At 44.1% G+C, this 17033-nt stretch overlaps 1 protein-coding gene across 3 annotated transcripts in view; it reads left to right on the top strand.

Annotated features, from left to right (window-relative positions):
* pan (transcription factor pangolin) overlaps positions 1 to 9477 on the top strand; it is a 230040-nt gene extending 220563 nt beyond the window's left edge. For all 3 annotated transcript variants that reach the window (XM_037413461.2, XM_037413459.2, XM_037413460.2), the window contains 2 exons: positions 2724 to 2796; positions 4111 to 9477. In XM_037413461.2, the coding sequence (XP_037269358.2) occupies positions 2724 to 2796; positions 4111 to 4480 (443 nt within the window). In that variant the 3' untranslated portion in view covers positions 4481 to 9477. The remainder of the gene's footprint in view (positions 1 to 2723; positions 2797 to 4110) is intronic.
* Positions 9478 to 17033: the final 7556 nt, after the last annotated feature.

Raw genomic sequence — 17033 nt, 5'->3', positions numbered from 1 at the left:
TATTGGGAGTTCTACATCAATGGTGATGACCTACAATATTAAAAAAAAACAACATTAGAACCTGCCAACATGTGCAGTAATAATAAGGCATGGTTGCTCACGTGGAGAGGCATTATCAGTACCATTCCTTTGTTACTTAGTGCCATATGCATGCGTTTTACGACTTTGTGCGGCAAGGTTTCTTGGCTCCCATACTGCTGCTCTATTGTAGGGTGTCTCGCACGAGGTGGCCGCGAACAGCGGTGCTGTGCGCTTTTGTTGTCTGTCAATAACTCTTGAAGCTATTATGTCAGGTTTTTCTTTAAGTGAAGGACCACCGTTACGTAACTAAGATTCTTGTGCAATCACAATTTTTGAATTTTTTCAAAGTGTGATGTGTTTTTCTTTTTAAATGTTTCTTGGTACCGAGTTTTCAACAAAACCTTTTTTTAAAATATTATTTCACGTGTTTCTTACGAGGACTAGATGGGTCACGTGGTATTTAGAAAAGTAGTGCTGTGAATGCCTGGTGATAATCTGTTTAATAACTTCCTTGAAATTCTGTTTCAATGTTATTTGTATCATAAGCCAATGAAAATATGCACTGGTGCACCCACGTTGCTAAAAATTTATATTTTCAAGCTCCCAGGACCCTTTATTAAATGCCGCTAGCTGCTCCCAAGCAAGGTTCTCCGGCTCCAAACTAGAAATTTCGCTGCTCCAAAAACCGCTTCCTATTTAGTTTCAGCCGTCGCACCCCTGTTAAGGTAATAATAATTGTTGGAGGTTAACGTTGCTTTTAATGTAGAATGGAGAGTGCACCAAATGGCAGCTCATACACTTGGGACTGCTGCTATTGCTAGTCCCTGTTAAGGTAATAATAATTGTTGGAGGTTAACGTTGCTTTTAATGTAGAATGGACAGTGTACCAAATGGCAGCTCATACACTTGGGACTGCTGCTATTGCTAGTGTGCTGACTGGTTGTCACTTGATATCTTGATTCACTCTTTGTGCGTGCGTGTGTGTGTAATGAACCTGGCAAAATGGAGGTCAATGCTGTTATGTCATTTCTCAATATTATGTACAATGTTTGCACTGACTCATTATCAGTTATGTCATTATAAGTTATGAAAACCTTATTGTATAGACTGAACAGGTAGTCATTTGTGCTCAATTAAAAAAGAAAGAGTTCCTTGTACAACGCTCAGGGCTAGTGAGAGTTCAGATAAATTCCTTCGTTATATTTTATTTCATTGCAACACTTCATTGGGGCAGCTGCTATATGAGCCATGATGGACCTTTAGAGGGTTCTTTGTGTGGCCTCGGCTAGAACTTTTTATTGAACTGTTGTCGACTGTTTTGAAATTACTTTGTAAATGAATCGAAAATGGCATCATGTTTACCATATCTCTTGCTATTTTGTTATTTTTGTCTTGCCATTCTAGTAGTACACTATTCTATGCCCTGTTTTCGTTTAGCTTTTAAAAGGCATTTCATTTTCTCTGCTAAAGCCTCTTGCACTTCGCCCCTATGTGTTTGCTTCAAAGTTTCTATTTTTGGCAATTTCTGTGCCACCTTAGGGACACTATTCCTGGTATACTTTCATCTTTTTCAGTTCATGGTGGCCATGAGTTTTTTCTTTGCTTGGTTTATGATTTAGCAGTGTGTCCTTATGTGTGCGTATGCTTGTGTGAACTTTTACACTTGCGTATGCCTTGCTGCTTTCTTCTTTCGCACATTCCGCACTAGTCTCTCATATCTTCTCTTTTTTGATTGCGACTTGACTCTGCATGAACCACACGCCAGGGCTCCTTTCACTGAATGGCTCGTTCGTTTGTTACACTTCTGACATGCAGCTGTGGCTAGGTCAATGGCAGTGTAAGTAAGATTTTGCTGAACAATTTCCTCCCTCTAGTTTTGGTCCTTGCAGTGAGCCTCCTGCCCGCTTGTCCTTTACTTGCTTCTGTTACCCTGCATGTGTGAATTCATGACTGCCTGCTTGTCGGCCAATATTGCACGTTTGATCAAATTTGAATGCCCTCCTTAGTTGTAATCTACAGCCAGAAACTTGGGCTTTTTCTTTCATTTTATTTTTATCTGGTGATACGCTACATGTTATTTCTTCTTAATGCATCCTATGTGCATTGCTCAGTTTGTCTGAATACCTAGCTTCTTTTGATGCATCCGTGAGACACTACAAAAAATATGAGCCAGTTTTTTTTGCAACAATTTAAGCACTGTGCATTGCTTTTGTTCTACCGCACTTTTCATATTCGGCTTCACAATCTTCTCGCACACATCAAAGTCCAGTTAGTAGCAGTCTTGATGCAGTAATAACTCTTTTTTTATGTCATGAAAACAATAAGAAAGAATAAAGCATCATATTCAATTCTGTCTTAGTTGTGTACATCTGCCCCTCTTATGTAGAGAAACTGGTATTTCCAGTCTGCATGTTACAACTTTGATGCCACGTTTCTAGTGCTTGTGAATTGTGCATTATAACTCATGGTCTTAACATATGAAATGGCATTTCTTGGCATCTCGTTTTGTTGCTAGATGTTTTGAGTGGAACATTTTATTTTTCGCATGATGCCTGTTTGGTGCTGACATAAAAAGTTGAGTTTTATACGGCAGTAATTTAGTGTGCATTGTCCCAAACTGCTAAAGATTGGTTGGCAGTGATTGTGTGCTCATCAGCGATTATCCTACAGTGCTGTTGAACCTTTTTTCTTGTTGTTTGCAGATCTAAACAATCCCAAGAAGTGCAGAGCAAGGTTTGGCTTGGACCAGCAGAGTGATTGGTGTAAGCCGTGTCGGTAAGAATGTATTTCCCTTTTCATTGTAGTCATTTCTAAATGAATGCCAAGTATGAAAGACTACACCACGGCATTAGTCTGGTATATATATGTTGAGCTTGAATATAGTAGGTTGACCCTCTGACACAGGAGTACCGTATTGGCTCATATAATGATTGCACTTGGGAAATGATTGCACTGCTGAATTTTGGCGGCAAATTTTAATCTTTTTTTCATCATAATTGCACCTTGAACGTAACAATGTCATCGCGGCGGTGGCAGTTACTGATGTTATGGCGCCACATGTTTGCTCATTTTTTATGATGGCCACTGCTAAAACTGCACTGAGGGGCTCCTTGCTTTTTACCATTTTGCTACAAATGCTGTGTGTCACACATCTGCATCTGCGTCACGTGCTACGTGATGCCAGCAGGCAGAAAAAGAGTGTCACACGTGCGCCATAATTGCTCCTGGCGGCGCTGACTGACGCTAGCTCCCCCGTTTAAATGCACATATACACCCCATAACGTGGTAAAGCGGAAGGGGGTTGGGGGGGATGGCGGTCGCAGTATCTCAGTTGGTAGACCATTGGATGCATTATTCGAAGGTCGCAGGTTTGCTCCCTGCCCACAGCTAGTCATCTTTTCATCCACTTTTCCTACATTTTCATTACATTTACTACTAACGACATCCCCTATACTTTCCCTGACAATATTGTCTGTTGATTCTGATTAGTGTTGTGTCTAATCAAGAAAAAAAAAAAAACGAGCCCTTAAAATTTCCACTTCTTCCTTACATCTGCCGTAAAGGCTGGCACACACCCAAGCACTACACTGTGCCACATAGTTTCTGTGATGGTGACATTGAATGCACGGTACCTTGACAGCCTGCAAGAATCCACAGACATATGGATAGGCATGGGAACGGGTGGAGGCATGCAGTGAGCGTTCTCATCCAGGCAAACTTTTCGTCGCCACATGCAGTGTATTACAGCAGAACATCGTTGATATGTTCCCGCTTAGTACGATTTCCCAATCTGTATGCTCGCAACCTCAAAAACTAAAAATAACCCAATAAAACGCAATGTTTTACACGTTCCAGTTAATACGTTCCCGGAAATTACGATTATTGCGCAGCAACATTCAGCAGCGAATGAAACTGTAGTCCAGTGATACATTCTGCAGCCAGAAACTCTCATTCAGATGTGCAAAAAGTACTTGTGAAAAAGTTGAAGCAAAAGTCGAGTTGTTTATATGCTTGTTTTCGCCGAGGTGTGTGCATGAAAACTTGTGCACTTATCCTTAAAATAAAGCCTTTGTCTTTGTGTTTTTCCAGTCGAAAGAAGAAATGCATCAGGTACCAGGAGGGGCTTGATGGCAATGCGAACGAGAGTGAGGACAACATAGGCTCAGTGGAAGCCCCAACGCCTGAGTCGCACACGAGCCACGGGGGTGGGGATACAACCACCACAACGAGCACCGGCAGCCCCTGCACCAGCCTAGGCACTCCTGAGCCAAGTCCTGGGCCACCCGCACGACGTGCAGACTGCTACAGCCTCAACAAGCACCACCCTCTCAGTGTGCACCATCTGACAGGACAGCCACTTGTTAAGCGAGAGCCCGACGACGCTGTTGACATTCTGACTCCTCCATCTACGGATTCCTCCACCACTCCATCTTCCTTGCCCCTATTGACGGTCACGTAGCAAGAACTGCCAGTGGGGCGTTGTATTGTGCCTCGAGGACAGTGCAGCGACTGGGTGGCTCCCTACTTGCACATGTGCACAGGACTCCTTCTCCACTCTTCGCAGACTCCTTGAGCCCACTTGCAGCCAGCACACATAACTGGTGTTGTGCGAGTCTTGGAGATGGGCGTCGTCAACTGAACAGTACGAGGCCGCTGATGATCGAGAGATGCCCGTTGACCGCAGGTTGTGTGGCATGTACATCCAAGAGCCCTCAAGTTAAGCTTGAAGTCTTCATAGCAGTAGAGATTAAAACTTGTGCTCTGAGGTGCGTTAATACATACACACTTGTCATTGGCCTTGTGATGCCTGCCCTCACCGACTTGATTCAAATTCTCAATTCGCTCTTCTGTGCTGCGCGACATTATGTCATCATGATCAGGAGCTGTTGCAATGTGCCGCCATTGGTGCCGAAGTAGTGCCGTGAGGGCAACCTATGAAGGGTCCCTTTCCTTGACTGTGGTTTCTTGTAAATTCACTATACAGGATTAAGATGGCATGTGAAATGTGCTCCAATGCTCTGTAGGTATTGTTTGAGTACTCGCAGCAAGCAGCCTTTGGAAGAGGTAGTAAGTGGCTGTATAGAAATTATGATGCAAAGGCAGTGAACAGCATCCCTTTGTTGCCTTGCCATTTGATCGGAGCTATCATTCTATCAATAGGTGTGAGCTAAAGCTTCCGATGCATAAGGAGACAAGCATTTGTGTGGGTATAAAATGCTGCTACACTCTTAAAAGGAGACTGTGTCTATTTCAGTGATTTCTTGCTGTTTTAACTGCTGAACATTCAATAAGTTTTCGGTCTACATTCAGTGCTGGGCAGCAGGGTTTAAACTCTTATTTTATGACCAAGTGTGTCTACATGATGAAACTTTAGTGCATGAAAAGAACACTGGCAAAGCAAGTGACAAACAACAGGACGATGCACTTACTTCCAACCGAATGTTATGAACCAGAAATAGAACATATACATTCACCCATGTGCACAGGTGCGAAGAGAATACCTGTCCGGGCCGACATTGCAGGTCAGAGCAAAGCACGAAAAAAGTCTCTTGCGTTGTGCTCCAAGTTTCCTCATGTATCACCACAAACTGGCTTACTCTTACACTCTCTTGAGTGTGTCTACCCAACTAAAAGTTTTAGGAAATAAGTTGTTTGAAAGTTCAGCTGCGATTCATGTGTGATACAAAGGTTGCAAATTAAAGAGCACAGTGTGGTGATTGCAGGGCCATAGATAGCCAGAGGGTACCAAAGCAGGCATGTGTCCCATTCCAAACATTTTTGTAATGCCATAGGATATCAACCCAGTCCTCACACTTCCTGGTCATGTGCATCCCTCCCAACCACCTGTGTTCCTCCACTTCCTCAAAGAAAAATTCCTGGCTATGCCACTGGTGGTGACACAGAAATGTATAGCCAGTGTTCTTAAATGTCAGGAGGCGTGCATTATTCACTAGGTTACTTTTTCTTTATGGCACAACACATATTTGGCTTTGTGGAATTGGACATTTTAACTGTATTTCACCACATAATGACGCCTCACCAACAGCTGTGCTTTTTCCCATATTTTCTTTTAGTATGCTCATATTCATTGCTCTTTAAAATTTCTTGGTCCTATTGAAAATAAATGCGTTGAAGCTGACTGCGTGTGATAAACTGTAATCTACAGTCAAGGTAATTATAAAGCTCTGGGGTGCCCCTGGAACCCTTTCCAATAGCAGTGTTCGAGAACATGTCCTACAGGGACTGCTGAGTTATTTTTATTGAATTTGAGTTCTCTGATTGGAAAGAAGAAAAACATTTGTACACTTACTCTTATTTGCAAACTGGCTTTCAGTTTTGCTAAAACTGACATCAGACGACTAAATTTAGTTGGAAAATGAAAGTCAGCACTATATGAAGCATTCGCTCATTTTGGCTAACTCAAATATTCTCGTTGACATTATTCTGAAACCTTTACTGTTTTGCCCTCATGGACAAAAGAGTGACTCGGCCACATATATGTGGCCTATCTGTGACCTCATGTTAACTCATGTAGTATTTGTACTGTTACAAAGAAAAAAAAAATGATGGGGAAAAAAGGGAGGGGGGTTGCCTGGATGTACGCTTGTGTGCAGTGGGCAGCTAGTAGCTTGCATTTTAATTTGGCCCAGCTATCTTGGGCATGTAAGGGGTGCTTTTACGGGTGTTGTATACATTAGTGGAAAGGGACTGAGGCTGCCAAACAAACTCCATGTCACGCACTGTCAGATACTGAATAACTAGGGGAAGAAGTCGAAACCGTGTAGGGGCAAGGCTTCAAGAGTACTAATGGCTGTGTATTTTAATCCAACCTCAAGAAAGTGTGCCATCACCTAGAGAGAGCTGCTAGCCACAATTTTTGTCCTACCGTGTAGTGGTAGCGGCTCGCTGTGTTTGCTGTGCCACTTGCAGCCCTCTGCTGTGGCCTGCTGTAGAGAGAGAGAGATGTTCCAGTGTGACTCCCTCTCCCCTTCCTTGTAAATAGCTCTTACACGAGACGGGACAGGACGCAGGGAGCTGGATATACTCCCGCCTGTACAGTGATCAACATTGCGCCTTCTGCCTGTCTTGTTTACTCATACACTGTGCTGGAGAGAGAAGCGTAATATGTGCCAACCTTGGGGGGAGGGGTTTTTTTTTTTGTTTCGTACTACTACACAAATGCAGTATTCTTTCCCTTCCCGACACCTTTAAATCAACAGAAAGTGTTAGTGTGGCCATGTATATATTATATCCTTGTCACTTTGAAGGCTCCTCGATATAATTGTGCAGTTTTCTCTTGATTCTCCAGTCTCGTCTCAGCGCGTCAAGAGTCAGCATAGTGTTAAAACTGTCTGGAACAGAATCATTTTTTTCCCTTGCCAACCTCATTGTAAACAGTCACCTTCACCTGTTTTTGATCTCAGCTGTGAGGCGAGAGATGTTTGCAAGTGCATGCTCAGAGAAAGGTAAACTTGGAGAAAGCTGCATTCTTGTACCAAAAATATATATATTTTTCTTCATTCGTGACAGTTTTTGTGTCAATGGTTTTGTATCTTCAAGGATAAGTGTGGGTAGTAAGCTGTGTCTCAGTGGTTTCTATTCTTTGTTGATTTGTTGTTTTTTTTCTTTTACACGCATTCTTTTACTGGTATGTTTACAAGCTTTTAATTTATGTGTTACTGAGTGTTGTCAAGTGGCATTTTATTGAGCATGCCTATGAAATGTAGGTGCTGTGTGAAAGGGCCCTGTAGCCTTTGACACCATATTGCGTTTAAAAAGGGACAAACTGAGCAAATGATCATGTGTGCCTTTATAGCTTGAACATGCCACAAAGGAGTCATGGAATTATGTTTCAATCCTGTCTGTTAGCCGAGTGACGAATTCCTGATTCGTACTCTGCATTAGAAGCATGTATACAAAAGAATGGTAGGTTTATGTTAGCAACAAAGACTAAATCATCTGCTTCATGTGTCTGTCCTGCACAGTCAATATCTAAACACTAATAAACAGGGAGGGTTGGTCACATGAGCAGACTTCAGAAGGCGTGCGACACATTTTCTCATTTGTGAAGCTACAAACATTATACGGTCTTTGTTTTTTCAAACACTTGCAACATTATGAACATTATGGTGCAATTACACCCATGAGTGTGGTGATACAGACACGAAGACAGCATGTCAAGGATATGCGCATGACGTGTGTGGAAATTTTTATTATGATGTTGCTTGAAATTGCGAGGTACAGACGGGCATCTGCTTCACCTTGAAACCGGCATGTGTATATCTCAAGAATGCTCAGGTCATGGAGCATGCAAAGTTTAATCAAAAAAGCTACCACTTGTACAAACCAAGTTTGTAGTTTTGTTCAGTTATGGCTGAAGGGCACAATGTCATTTTCTCTTTTATGGGTACATATTGAGCAAAAAGCAAATTATATGTAAGCACTTTGACAATATCAGTTGCTGGATTTTAAGCATAGTGGCTGAGTGCTTTCTAGATATTTTTTTTATGCAGCAATGCCACTGTTGCTTGGTGAATCGGCCACAGGTCTGGAAACATTATTTTCTCAGTGGAAAACAAAAACAGAGGTGCATATCAGTCTTGCATTTTTGTGATTTTGCATTGTGCAGTTCAACCACAAGTGTTCTGTGCACCTTTAGAAGAACATTTACTTATAGCTTGATTTTGTTTACATTAAATCTAATACAATCCTCTGGATCAATGGAATGAGACACTTTTTTTAGCCTGGTTTTTTAGAAATATTTTGTACTGGTAAAGTAATAGTGTATGGGGAGAAAGTGCTTTTTGGTTTTATGCGTTTACATATGACTGAGTCATTTTTAGCATTCATATGCATGCAAGCTCACCATTTCATGGTGTTGAAACATATGTAAGGATTTATTCATAGGCCTGACATGTCTATTGTAGTTGTTGCGTCACCCATCAACTGTCTGGTCCAAAAATCAAAACTTTTCTTTGGAGACACTGGTGTCAGAAGTGATGTGCTCTTTGTTGTTCCTAGCAGGGCAGACACAGGAGTGCATGCTTGCGTTTTAGCTATGTGCAATGAATCCTGCCCGAGGTCATGTGCATTAGGTACTTTTTGTTTTCTTTGAAAAGAAAGAAATGAGAAAGAACTGTAACAAATGTGTCTGCTGTTTCTCATTTGTTTCTGGAGGTTGTGTGCAATTTTTGAGAAAACTGGACTGTGTACTTGCACATGTTGTCATGATCACAAGTCTGTCTGTTGCATATCCCATTTTCAAAGATTGATGTGTTCACTTAATGCTATATGTTTGTATCAACTGTTTTTTTTAAGTGTACCATGAGTGGGCAGCTTTGAAGAATGAGAGAACTGAGCAGATAGGTTTGCTGATGTAATGAAAAAGAATGTTGCATTTTTCAATTAAGTTCATGGCTGAAGGAGTGCTGTAATGATTAAAAACAAATGAAGCTACATTTTGTCCTTGTCTGCATTGCATTGACATTTGAGAGCAGCCAGAGTAAGCACTTACATCCATAGACTAATATACTTCAACAGTTATCAAGTGGCTAAGGAATATAAAACAGGATAGGTCCATGATCATATAATTAAATATGTCCCTGGGCACCTGCTTTATTCAGGAAGAAGTAATCAAGCTTCTTCAATGAATGGTTTGACAGTGCTGGACTCCGTATACCAAGGTGGACCCTCTATCTTGGGCATCAAGCATTTATTGTTCCATTCTGGCAAGCTTCTCTACAACTAGCATTCTTGGATAGCTTTAATTTGGTTCTGTCACCACATCTTCATATGTTCAAGCATTGAATTTTTTTTCTGAAGCATGTAAAATAAAAAAAAATTTAAGACGTTCATTTACTCGAAATCCCAAGAATACTGTCTACATGTGTTCAGTTCCAGCAAGTGCATGTGCCTATTGCTATCAGACGACCGGAATTCTCTAAGAACTTGATTGTACCTCGCGCCTTCACCCATCTGCTACAGAAATATTGTCTCGCTCTTTATTTCCCCTTCCCTTAAGGTGAAACTTTCGTCTCTTGAAATTGTAGTGTGGCGATGTATTCCAGGGAACACTTGTCATAGTCTGTTATGCCCTGTTATTTGTTAGACAAATACCAGGGCAGCAATGCATATGCTCCTTATATCTTATGAAGCCTGGAAATGCCGCAGTACTCTGAAACCCTTTCTCCATACTGAGTGAGCACCAGGGCTGTCAAAACAAGCTTGCAAGGCCAGTTATGGCAGGTATGACTGGTGGTGACGGCTACTGGATTTATGCTCTAGGAGTCTACACGCTGGCTGGTTAAAAAGCAATACTTTGTCAACTAATTTCTTTGCACATTTAGGTTTTAATAAAGTTTACTACTAGTGTTGGCACCAGGACTAGATCTTCGCAATAATACTGTTCACCGCTAGGTGTCGCAAGATGCGAAACCCGCTATAAGGAATAATTGGTCTACTGCTTAAAAAGTGCATTCATTTTGAGCAGCAGTGGCATGCATATGAAGTGTAGATGCTGTTTAGAGATTCACTCCACCCTCAACGTCCTTTCAGGATAAAATAGTGGCACTGAAAAAGACAAGTCCCCTCATTGAAACAGCTTCAGCGAGGTTCCAAAGTGATGAGGTGCTCAGACTATTACCTCATCTCTTTATATCTTCATTTACCCTGAATTTTCATCTTTTAATTGTCTGTAGTCACTCTAAAACAAATTGTGTAATTAAGTTAAAATTTTCAACAGCCGTGCAAGTGCTCAGCTTCATCTAGTATTTAAAGATAGTGAAAATGAATGTCTGATGAAGATTCTAACGGAGTTCCACTGGCTAGGGGACAAGCTTGGTCTGGTCTTGCCGGGACCTTTGGCATACTGGCAGGTGAGGCCATAGTTCCATTGTACTGGAGGGGTGTGAGGAGTAATTTGCTGATGAGATGGTGTGCCTGAAAGCAAAACTTGCCTCTCAATCGCTGATGGAGTAGGGAGGGTTTAAGTAGGGACTGGATGTACAGGCTTGTTTATTGATATCCCTCTTGGTGTATAGCTTGTGAGGTAGTCAACTACAAGTGTGGTGGATAGTGAAGGAATGATAAAACTTAGAAGTGAGCATTGTATGTGTTGCCTGAGAAAAATATTCCTTGTATGGCAAACAAGGCAACTAGTGCGTGAATCATCACGTTGAATCTGTGCTGCGAGGTCTGGCAAAAATTTACACTAGGGCCTGGCTCGGAATGCACCACGCCACTATCTCGAACATAGCACATGCCCACAAGGGGGACAAAGGATGCCCTGCCCAGTGGTGGTGGGGGGGGGGGGGGGGTAGCCGAGTCTGCCCCGTACCTTTACTTCATTTGACCTGCCCCGTTATTGCCACGCAGGTTTACTTCCCATTTAATATAACCCAGGAAAGCCGCAGGGGCCAAAGGCAGGCCATTATGAAAAGTGCGTCATTGCTTCATTTCCATTTTTGCATTCGTTGCCATGCTTTTTCGGATTCGATCGAACCACCTGCGCTGGCTCCAGTGATGAAGCGAGAGGTTGGCACACGAGGCCCATGCCGCACCTCGAAAACAAATTGTTTTGCTACACTCTACCACATCTGCCTGTGTGGCCCCCATTTCAAATGAAGGTGGTGCCCCTCCCCCGCCTCCTCGTCCTCCTCTTCCTCCTCCAAAAAAGAAAATGTCTGCGCCCTTGCTACAGCAGAGACATACAGCGCATATGCGTACGCACGTGGGGTGCTCACCTGAGTGGTGGTTGACTGCGAAGAAATTTCGTTCTTCATTTATAAGCCATGGTTGTGGCTGTTTCATGCAAAGAAATAACGAGGGAAGGGTCAAGAAGAACCTTCATCCCCCGGAAGGGTCGTGCTGCGCATGCCTGTCTTCTTCTTTTTTTTTTAACAGCGAAAGCTCTTATGAAATCACAAGGGCCGTTTTTGGCACCGTAGTTGTACGTCGCCGCTACTGATGTTCATAACCACTAGCTAGGGAAAAAAAAAAGAAAACTAAGTGAACAAAAAGCAGTAAAGAGACGTTGGGTTTCACAGGCTGTCAGCCCAGTTTGTTTGCTTTTTCCTCTCTTGTGGCTCTTACCCACTAATGGGTATAGGCCAAGGAGCCGGAAGTTAATAAAAGTGAAGAATTAAGGTCTACACCGGGTAAAAGGAAAAGCTAATGCCTTGTTCGGTTTTAATAGAACATCACAATTTTTTACACAGAGAAAAAAATAAAAGAAAAAATAAAATTTATTGAATGAATTATGCGTGATACATGATTCTTTAGTAGTGTTAAATTATTGCTATGTAATACTGAAATGCTGAAGTTAAGCTTGGTTTGGAAATGGGGCTAATAACTGACTCGGCAACGTAATCCTCTCGTCTCCCACAAGAACTAGCAGGTTTCTGCCACTGATTTTCATTGAACCCGCCCGAAGGAACAGAATATCTACCACTGAGCCATGCCGCTTTTTTTTATGTATTGCTTTGCATATCAAGACTTGACACAATCGAGAAAATACAAAGGAATAGCAACACAACCACAAAGTACAATGAAAAACCGTCAGCTCAGAGCTGAATATAGATCAATGTTTTGACGTGACTGAGTGGTTCAACTCGCAAAATTCCCTTCGGTACATCCTCCTGCCTCTTCAACACTTCAAGAATATGGCACACATGTTCACAAGAATATTCTCGCACATTGCACTTTTGCAACCGCATTTTGAAAGGCATGTCGAGTTTGCCATTCTGTAAGGCCAGGAGCGTAATTAGATCATAAAGTAAGCCAGCCTCGTTTTTACCAGAAAGACTTTAGTGTCCCTTTAACGGTACATCTTTTTTCAAGGTTCTCTGCAATATACCATAGAAAAACACCCCGCTAGCCCGCCGTGTTGGTCTAGTGGCTAAGGTACTCGTCTGCTGAACCGCAGGTTGCGGTATCGAATCCCGGCTGTGGTGGCTGCATTTCCGATGGAGGTAGAAATGTTGTAGGCCCGTGTGCTCAGATTTGGGTGCACGTTAAAGAACCCCAGGTGGTCGAAATTTCCGGAGCCCTCCACCACGGCGTCTCTGGTAATCACAGGGTGGTTTTGAGACATGAAACCCCGCTTATCAATCAAACCAAAAAACACCCAGCTCCGGCAATCTATAAACTTGTGTTCCATTGTTTCCGGTTTATTGCATAAGTAACAACGTGTGCCTCATGGGACGAATAACCATCAGATGAATACCCTATCGTCCAACCAGTGGCGTATTAACTCTTTCACGAGGGGGGGGGGGGGCAAACGTACCTCACTCGTCAGCAGATATATCTTGCTATCACGCCTCTTTCTACGATTATGCTTTGGCAGTTAACATCTACAGATACCACAATGGTTTGTCTAAAAAATTTACCATGGATGTTAGTCGTCGGGAATGAGATTTACCAAGTGTCAGTGAGCATACACCGACGTTGAACGGAGCTATAGGTGCCAAACACCAAAACGCACATTCGGCAAACCCTCCTCTATCAATGTACTGTAAATATTTCATTACCCCCGTAAAGACGGATTTTACTTTCGTCTTATAGGCCGGCTCCCATCATGGAGAGTTCAACAATGTTTTTTTTTTTTCAACGAATTACTGCTGTTATATTTTTCATAACAAGTATTACACTTTGTCACAAACGTCTGCAATCCTCGTTTCGCCCGCACGCCCCATCGTCCAGACAAGGGCGCTTTTGTGTTGGGAGGACGACATCCGGTGACTAAAGACCCAGCGATGGCGCTACCGCGTCTTCCCTACACCTGTACCGAAGGGGGCACACGTGCGGTCTAAAAAGAAGGAAATGACCTCCAGATGGGACGGGAGCACGCGTACGCCCCTGAAAAAGTTTGGACTGCTTTGAATTCGGCAGTTTACGTGTAGCCAGAAAGAAGTGCGGTCGTCGGGGTCGCGAGTCTCGCGTAGGCGAGGAGCATGGTGTTAGGAATTTGCTCTGTCGCGATGGTAGCGGTGGCGATGAGCGGCGAGCCGTCGAGCGGACTTCGCTGAAGCCTTAGCCCGAAGGTGAAACAGGGAGGCAATCCGTTTGGAAAACAGCAACAAAAGTAGCGTTTACTGTAGCAGGTTGTCGTTTGTACAGGGCCGGCCAGCACGACAACGTCGGCTGGGGCAAAAATCATCTAACATGGGGCCGGCTCGGCCTTAAATAGCGTCTTTGGTCCATTCTCTCAGACCAGTTCTCGGGCTCGGAGGGGGAGACGTAGCCATACCCGGAACTGCAAAGTGGTTCGGCGGAGGAAGCGACGTTATCCCCGGAACTGCACGGTTCTCCTGCACAGAAGGCGGCGCTGGGAGGGGGGGGGGGGAGACAGTTCGCCGAAACAGGGCTCGATCTTGTGAGACGTGCTCCCGAACGAGGAACATGTCTGTGGCACAACAGCACCCCCGCCTCCAGGCAATGCATCCGGAGTTTTGAGCCGTCAGCGCGGCTCGGAAGGAGGGATGCTGGTTGACCGTCGATACTGTAGCCACTCCGTGGTGATCTTCAGAGCCCTGCAGGGAATCACTGGAACGACGGAGTTGAACGCTAAGCCAAACCAACTGGCCCTCCCGAATGCTGTGATTACACTGCGCAGTCCCGATGCCAAAAAAGGCCACGCGAAACCATCCCCAATGCCATAAGAGCGGGTCGGAACCCGCTGAAGCAGCCCAAAACCAATTCTGTGCAATTTTTTTGAACAATTTTACCAGAATGGTAGAGGCTGGGCTTCCTGGTAACATATTAGAGTACACTTCAAACAAAATTACATGTGTTAGTGCAATGCGACATTGTTGATACAGTTTAAATCAAAACGAAATAATAGACGCCAAAATTATGCAAAACACGTCAAACCAGAAGGATGTGCCTCAACTTGTATGAGGGAGCTGGGCTGCACTTCAATAAGCTCTGCTGAGACCATCTGCATTTGTGTGCAGCTTCCCTTTCTTATAGCGCACACTAATGTTATGGTGCTGAAGCGTCAAGCTCCACCTAAGTAAATTACCGCTTTTAGACGACATGTTGTGCAACCAAGTCAAGGGGCAGTGATCAGTTTCTACTATGAAGCTCGACCCTGAGACGTAACATGCTAGCTTACCAATTGCCCAAACAAGGCAGGCGCACTCTTTTTCTGAAGTGTTGTAAGCTTCCTCTCTGACACTGAGCTTTCTGCTGAGATACAAAACTGGCCGCTCGTGCCCTTCGGCGTCCTTTTGGCACAAAACTGCTCCTAGGCCGCGGTCACTGGCATCACACTGAATAATAAAACTCTGAGAAAAGTCTGGTGCCGCTAGCACGGGTCGTTTTGCGAGAGCGCTCTTGAGGCTCTTGAAAGCATTCTCTTTTCTTGTGTCCCACGAAATGAAATGACGGTGGGCTCGGTTTTGCGGAGAGAGTCCGTCAGCGGACTAGCGAGGTTTGAGTAACCTTTGACGTAGTGTTGATAATACCCCGCCAGTCCCAAAAACGCCCTCAATTCCGACTTTGTGGTGGGACGACGATACTCTAAAACGGCCGCAACTTTCAGCTCGGACGGGCTACGCTGGCCACGACCCACGATGTGGCCGAGATAACTTACGCTTGCGCACCCTAACCCCCGAATGCAGAGATGTTACTTGGCTCGCGACTTCAACTTAACTTGAGCAAGTCGGCGCGAAGCAAGCAGCGGACTTCAAAACGCCCAAGTCAGCCTTCGCGTTTCATAGATGCTCAGGCTGTCTTGCTTGGTCAAGTCAAGAACGAGCTTCAAAGCAGAAACACGCTGCTCGCCTGCTAACGAGGGTAATAATGAAGTTGTTCGCGTAAGGCATGCATTACACCAAAAAAATACCCTACGTTTTAAAATAACTATAAAAACGAAGGGCCACAAGCATATTCTTGACATTTTACGGCTAACGAGCGGCACGTGGTGCCTGCCTTCACAGCGATGCGCAGTGTTGCTTCTTTAAAGCGTTCGTTGCCCGCTGGTTTTAGTGGCCACCCAAATGCGGTGCGTTTCTCCACGGTTGCTTGTTTGGAGGAGAAACAAGCATCGCGTTGGGTTCTTTCGTCGTTTTTTTTTTTTTCTCAATCGAACGCCATGGCACGTATTTGTGCTGACCTGGCTCACGAGGTGACGCGATTTTCACGGTATTTGCCTCTGTTCGCCTGTGTGCATGCCTGTAATGGGCTAGGTCGCAGTTATTATGAAAAAAAAAACAAGTTCTGGGAACAAATGTGATTCGTATCCTTTTGTTGAGCTTGGTAAACAAGAGAAAAAGCGGGGGTCAGCACATTGCCCTCAACAGAATTCTGTCTCGCGGGGTGCAGCAATGCATCGCTGCATGATGGTGACGCGGATAAAAAAACCCGTGATAGGGGCACCTCTTTTTTTTGTGTGTGTAATTTTACGTAGCGTTGTGCTACAAGCGATGCCTTTCTGAGCGAGAAACAGCGCCCTAGACGGGACGAAATGATAGACGAAGCACACGGACACAGCACCGAGTCAATTTTTTTTTTTTTACCGAAAGAGACGGAAAGTGTCGTCGTGTTATAGAAAAACAGAAATAGCCTTTGCGGTTACGGAACACTTCGGCGTTGTCGACACCGGGGCTATTAATACGCACGTGTGTGTAGTCGACACAACCTGTAACGCAAGGGAACTCAGCCACTTCATAACAGTCCGCCGGCTGCGGAAAGCGCATCAGCATCGCGTACAGGTGCTTTGCGATGAGTAGCGTAGCTTTTCCGACTGCACGGCACACTGTCGACTACGGAATGCGGAAGAAATTTCCGGTGACTGGTTGGAATGTGCCAGCGCTGTAAAACCTGAGAGCCATCAGTAGCTGTAACACTGGATGCACGGGCTGTCTTCGGTTGTCCCCACTTTCACGGAGCGGCAACATAACGAGCAGCTACCCCACGGCGTTCTTCATGAATCTGTACCTAGCGTAGAATTGTTGCTCGTCGTACAACTCCATCGGATTTCCTTGGTCACGTAAAGCGGTTCCAAGAATCTT

This window comes from Rhipicephalus microplus, unplaced genomic scaffold (genome assembly GCF_043290135.1).
Source record: "Rhipicephalus microplus isolate Deutch F79 unplaced genomic scaffold, USDA_Rmic scaffold_49, whole genome shotgun sequence".
Lineage (NCBI taxonomy): Eukaryota > Metazoa > Arthropoda > Arachnida > Ixodida > Ixodidae > Rhipicephalus > Rhipicephalus microplus.
Note: the sequence above shows the minus strand (reverse complement) of the source record. Positions and strands in the feature narration are given on the sequence as shown.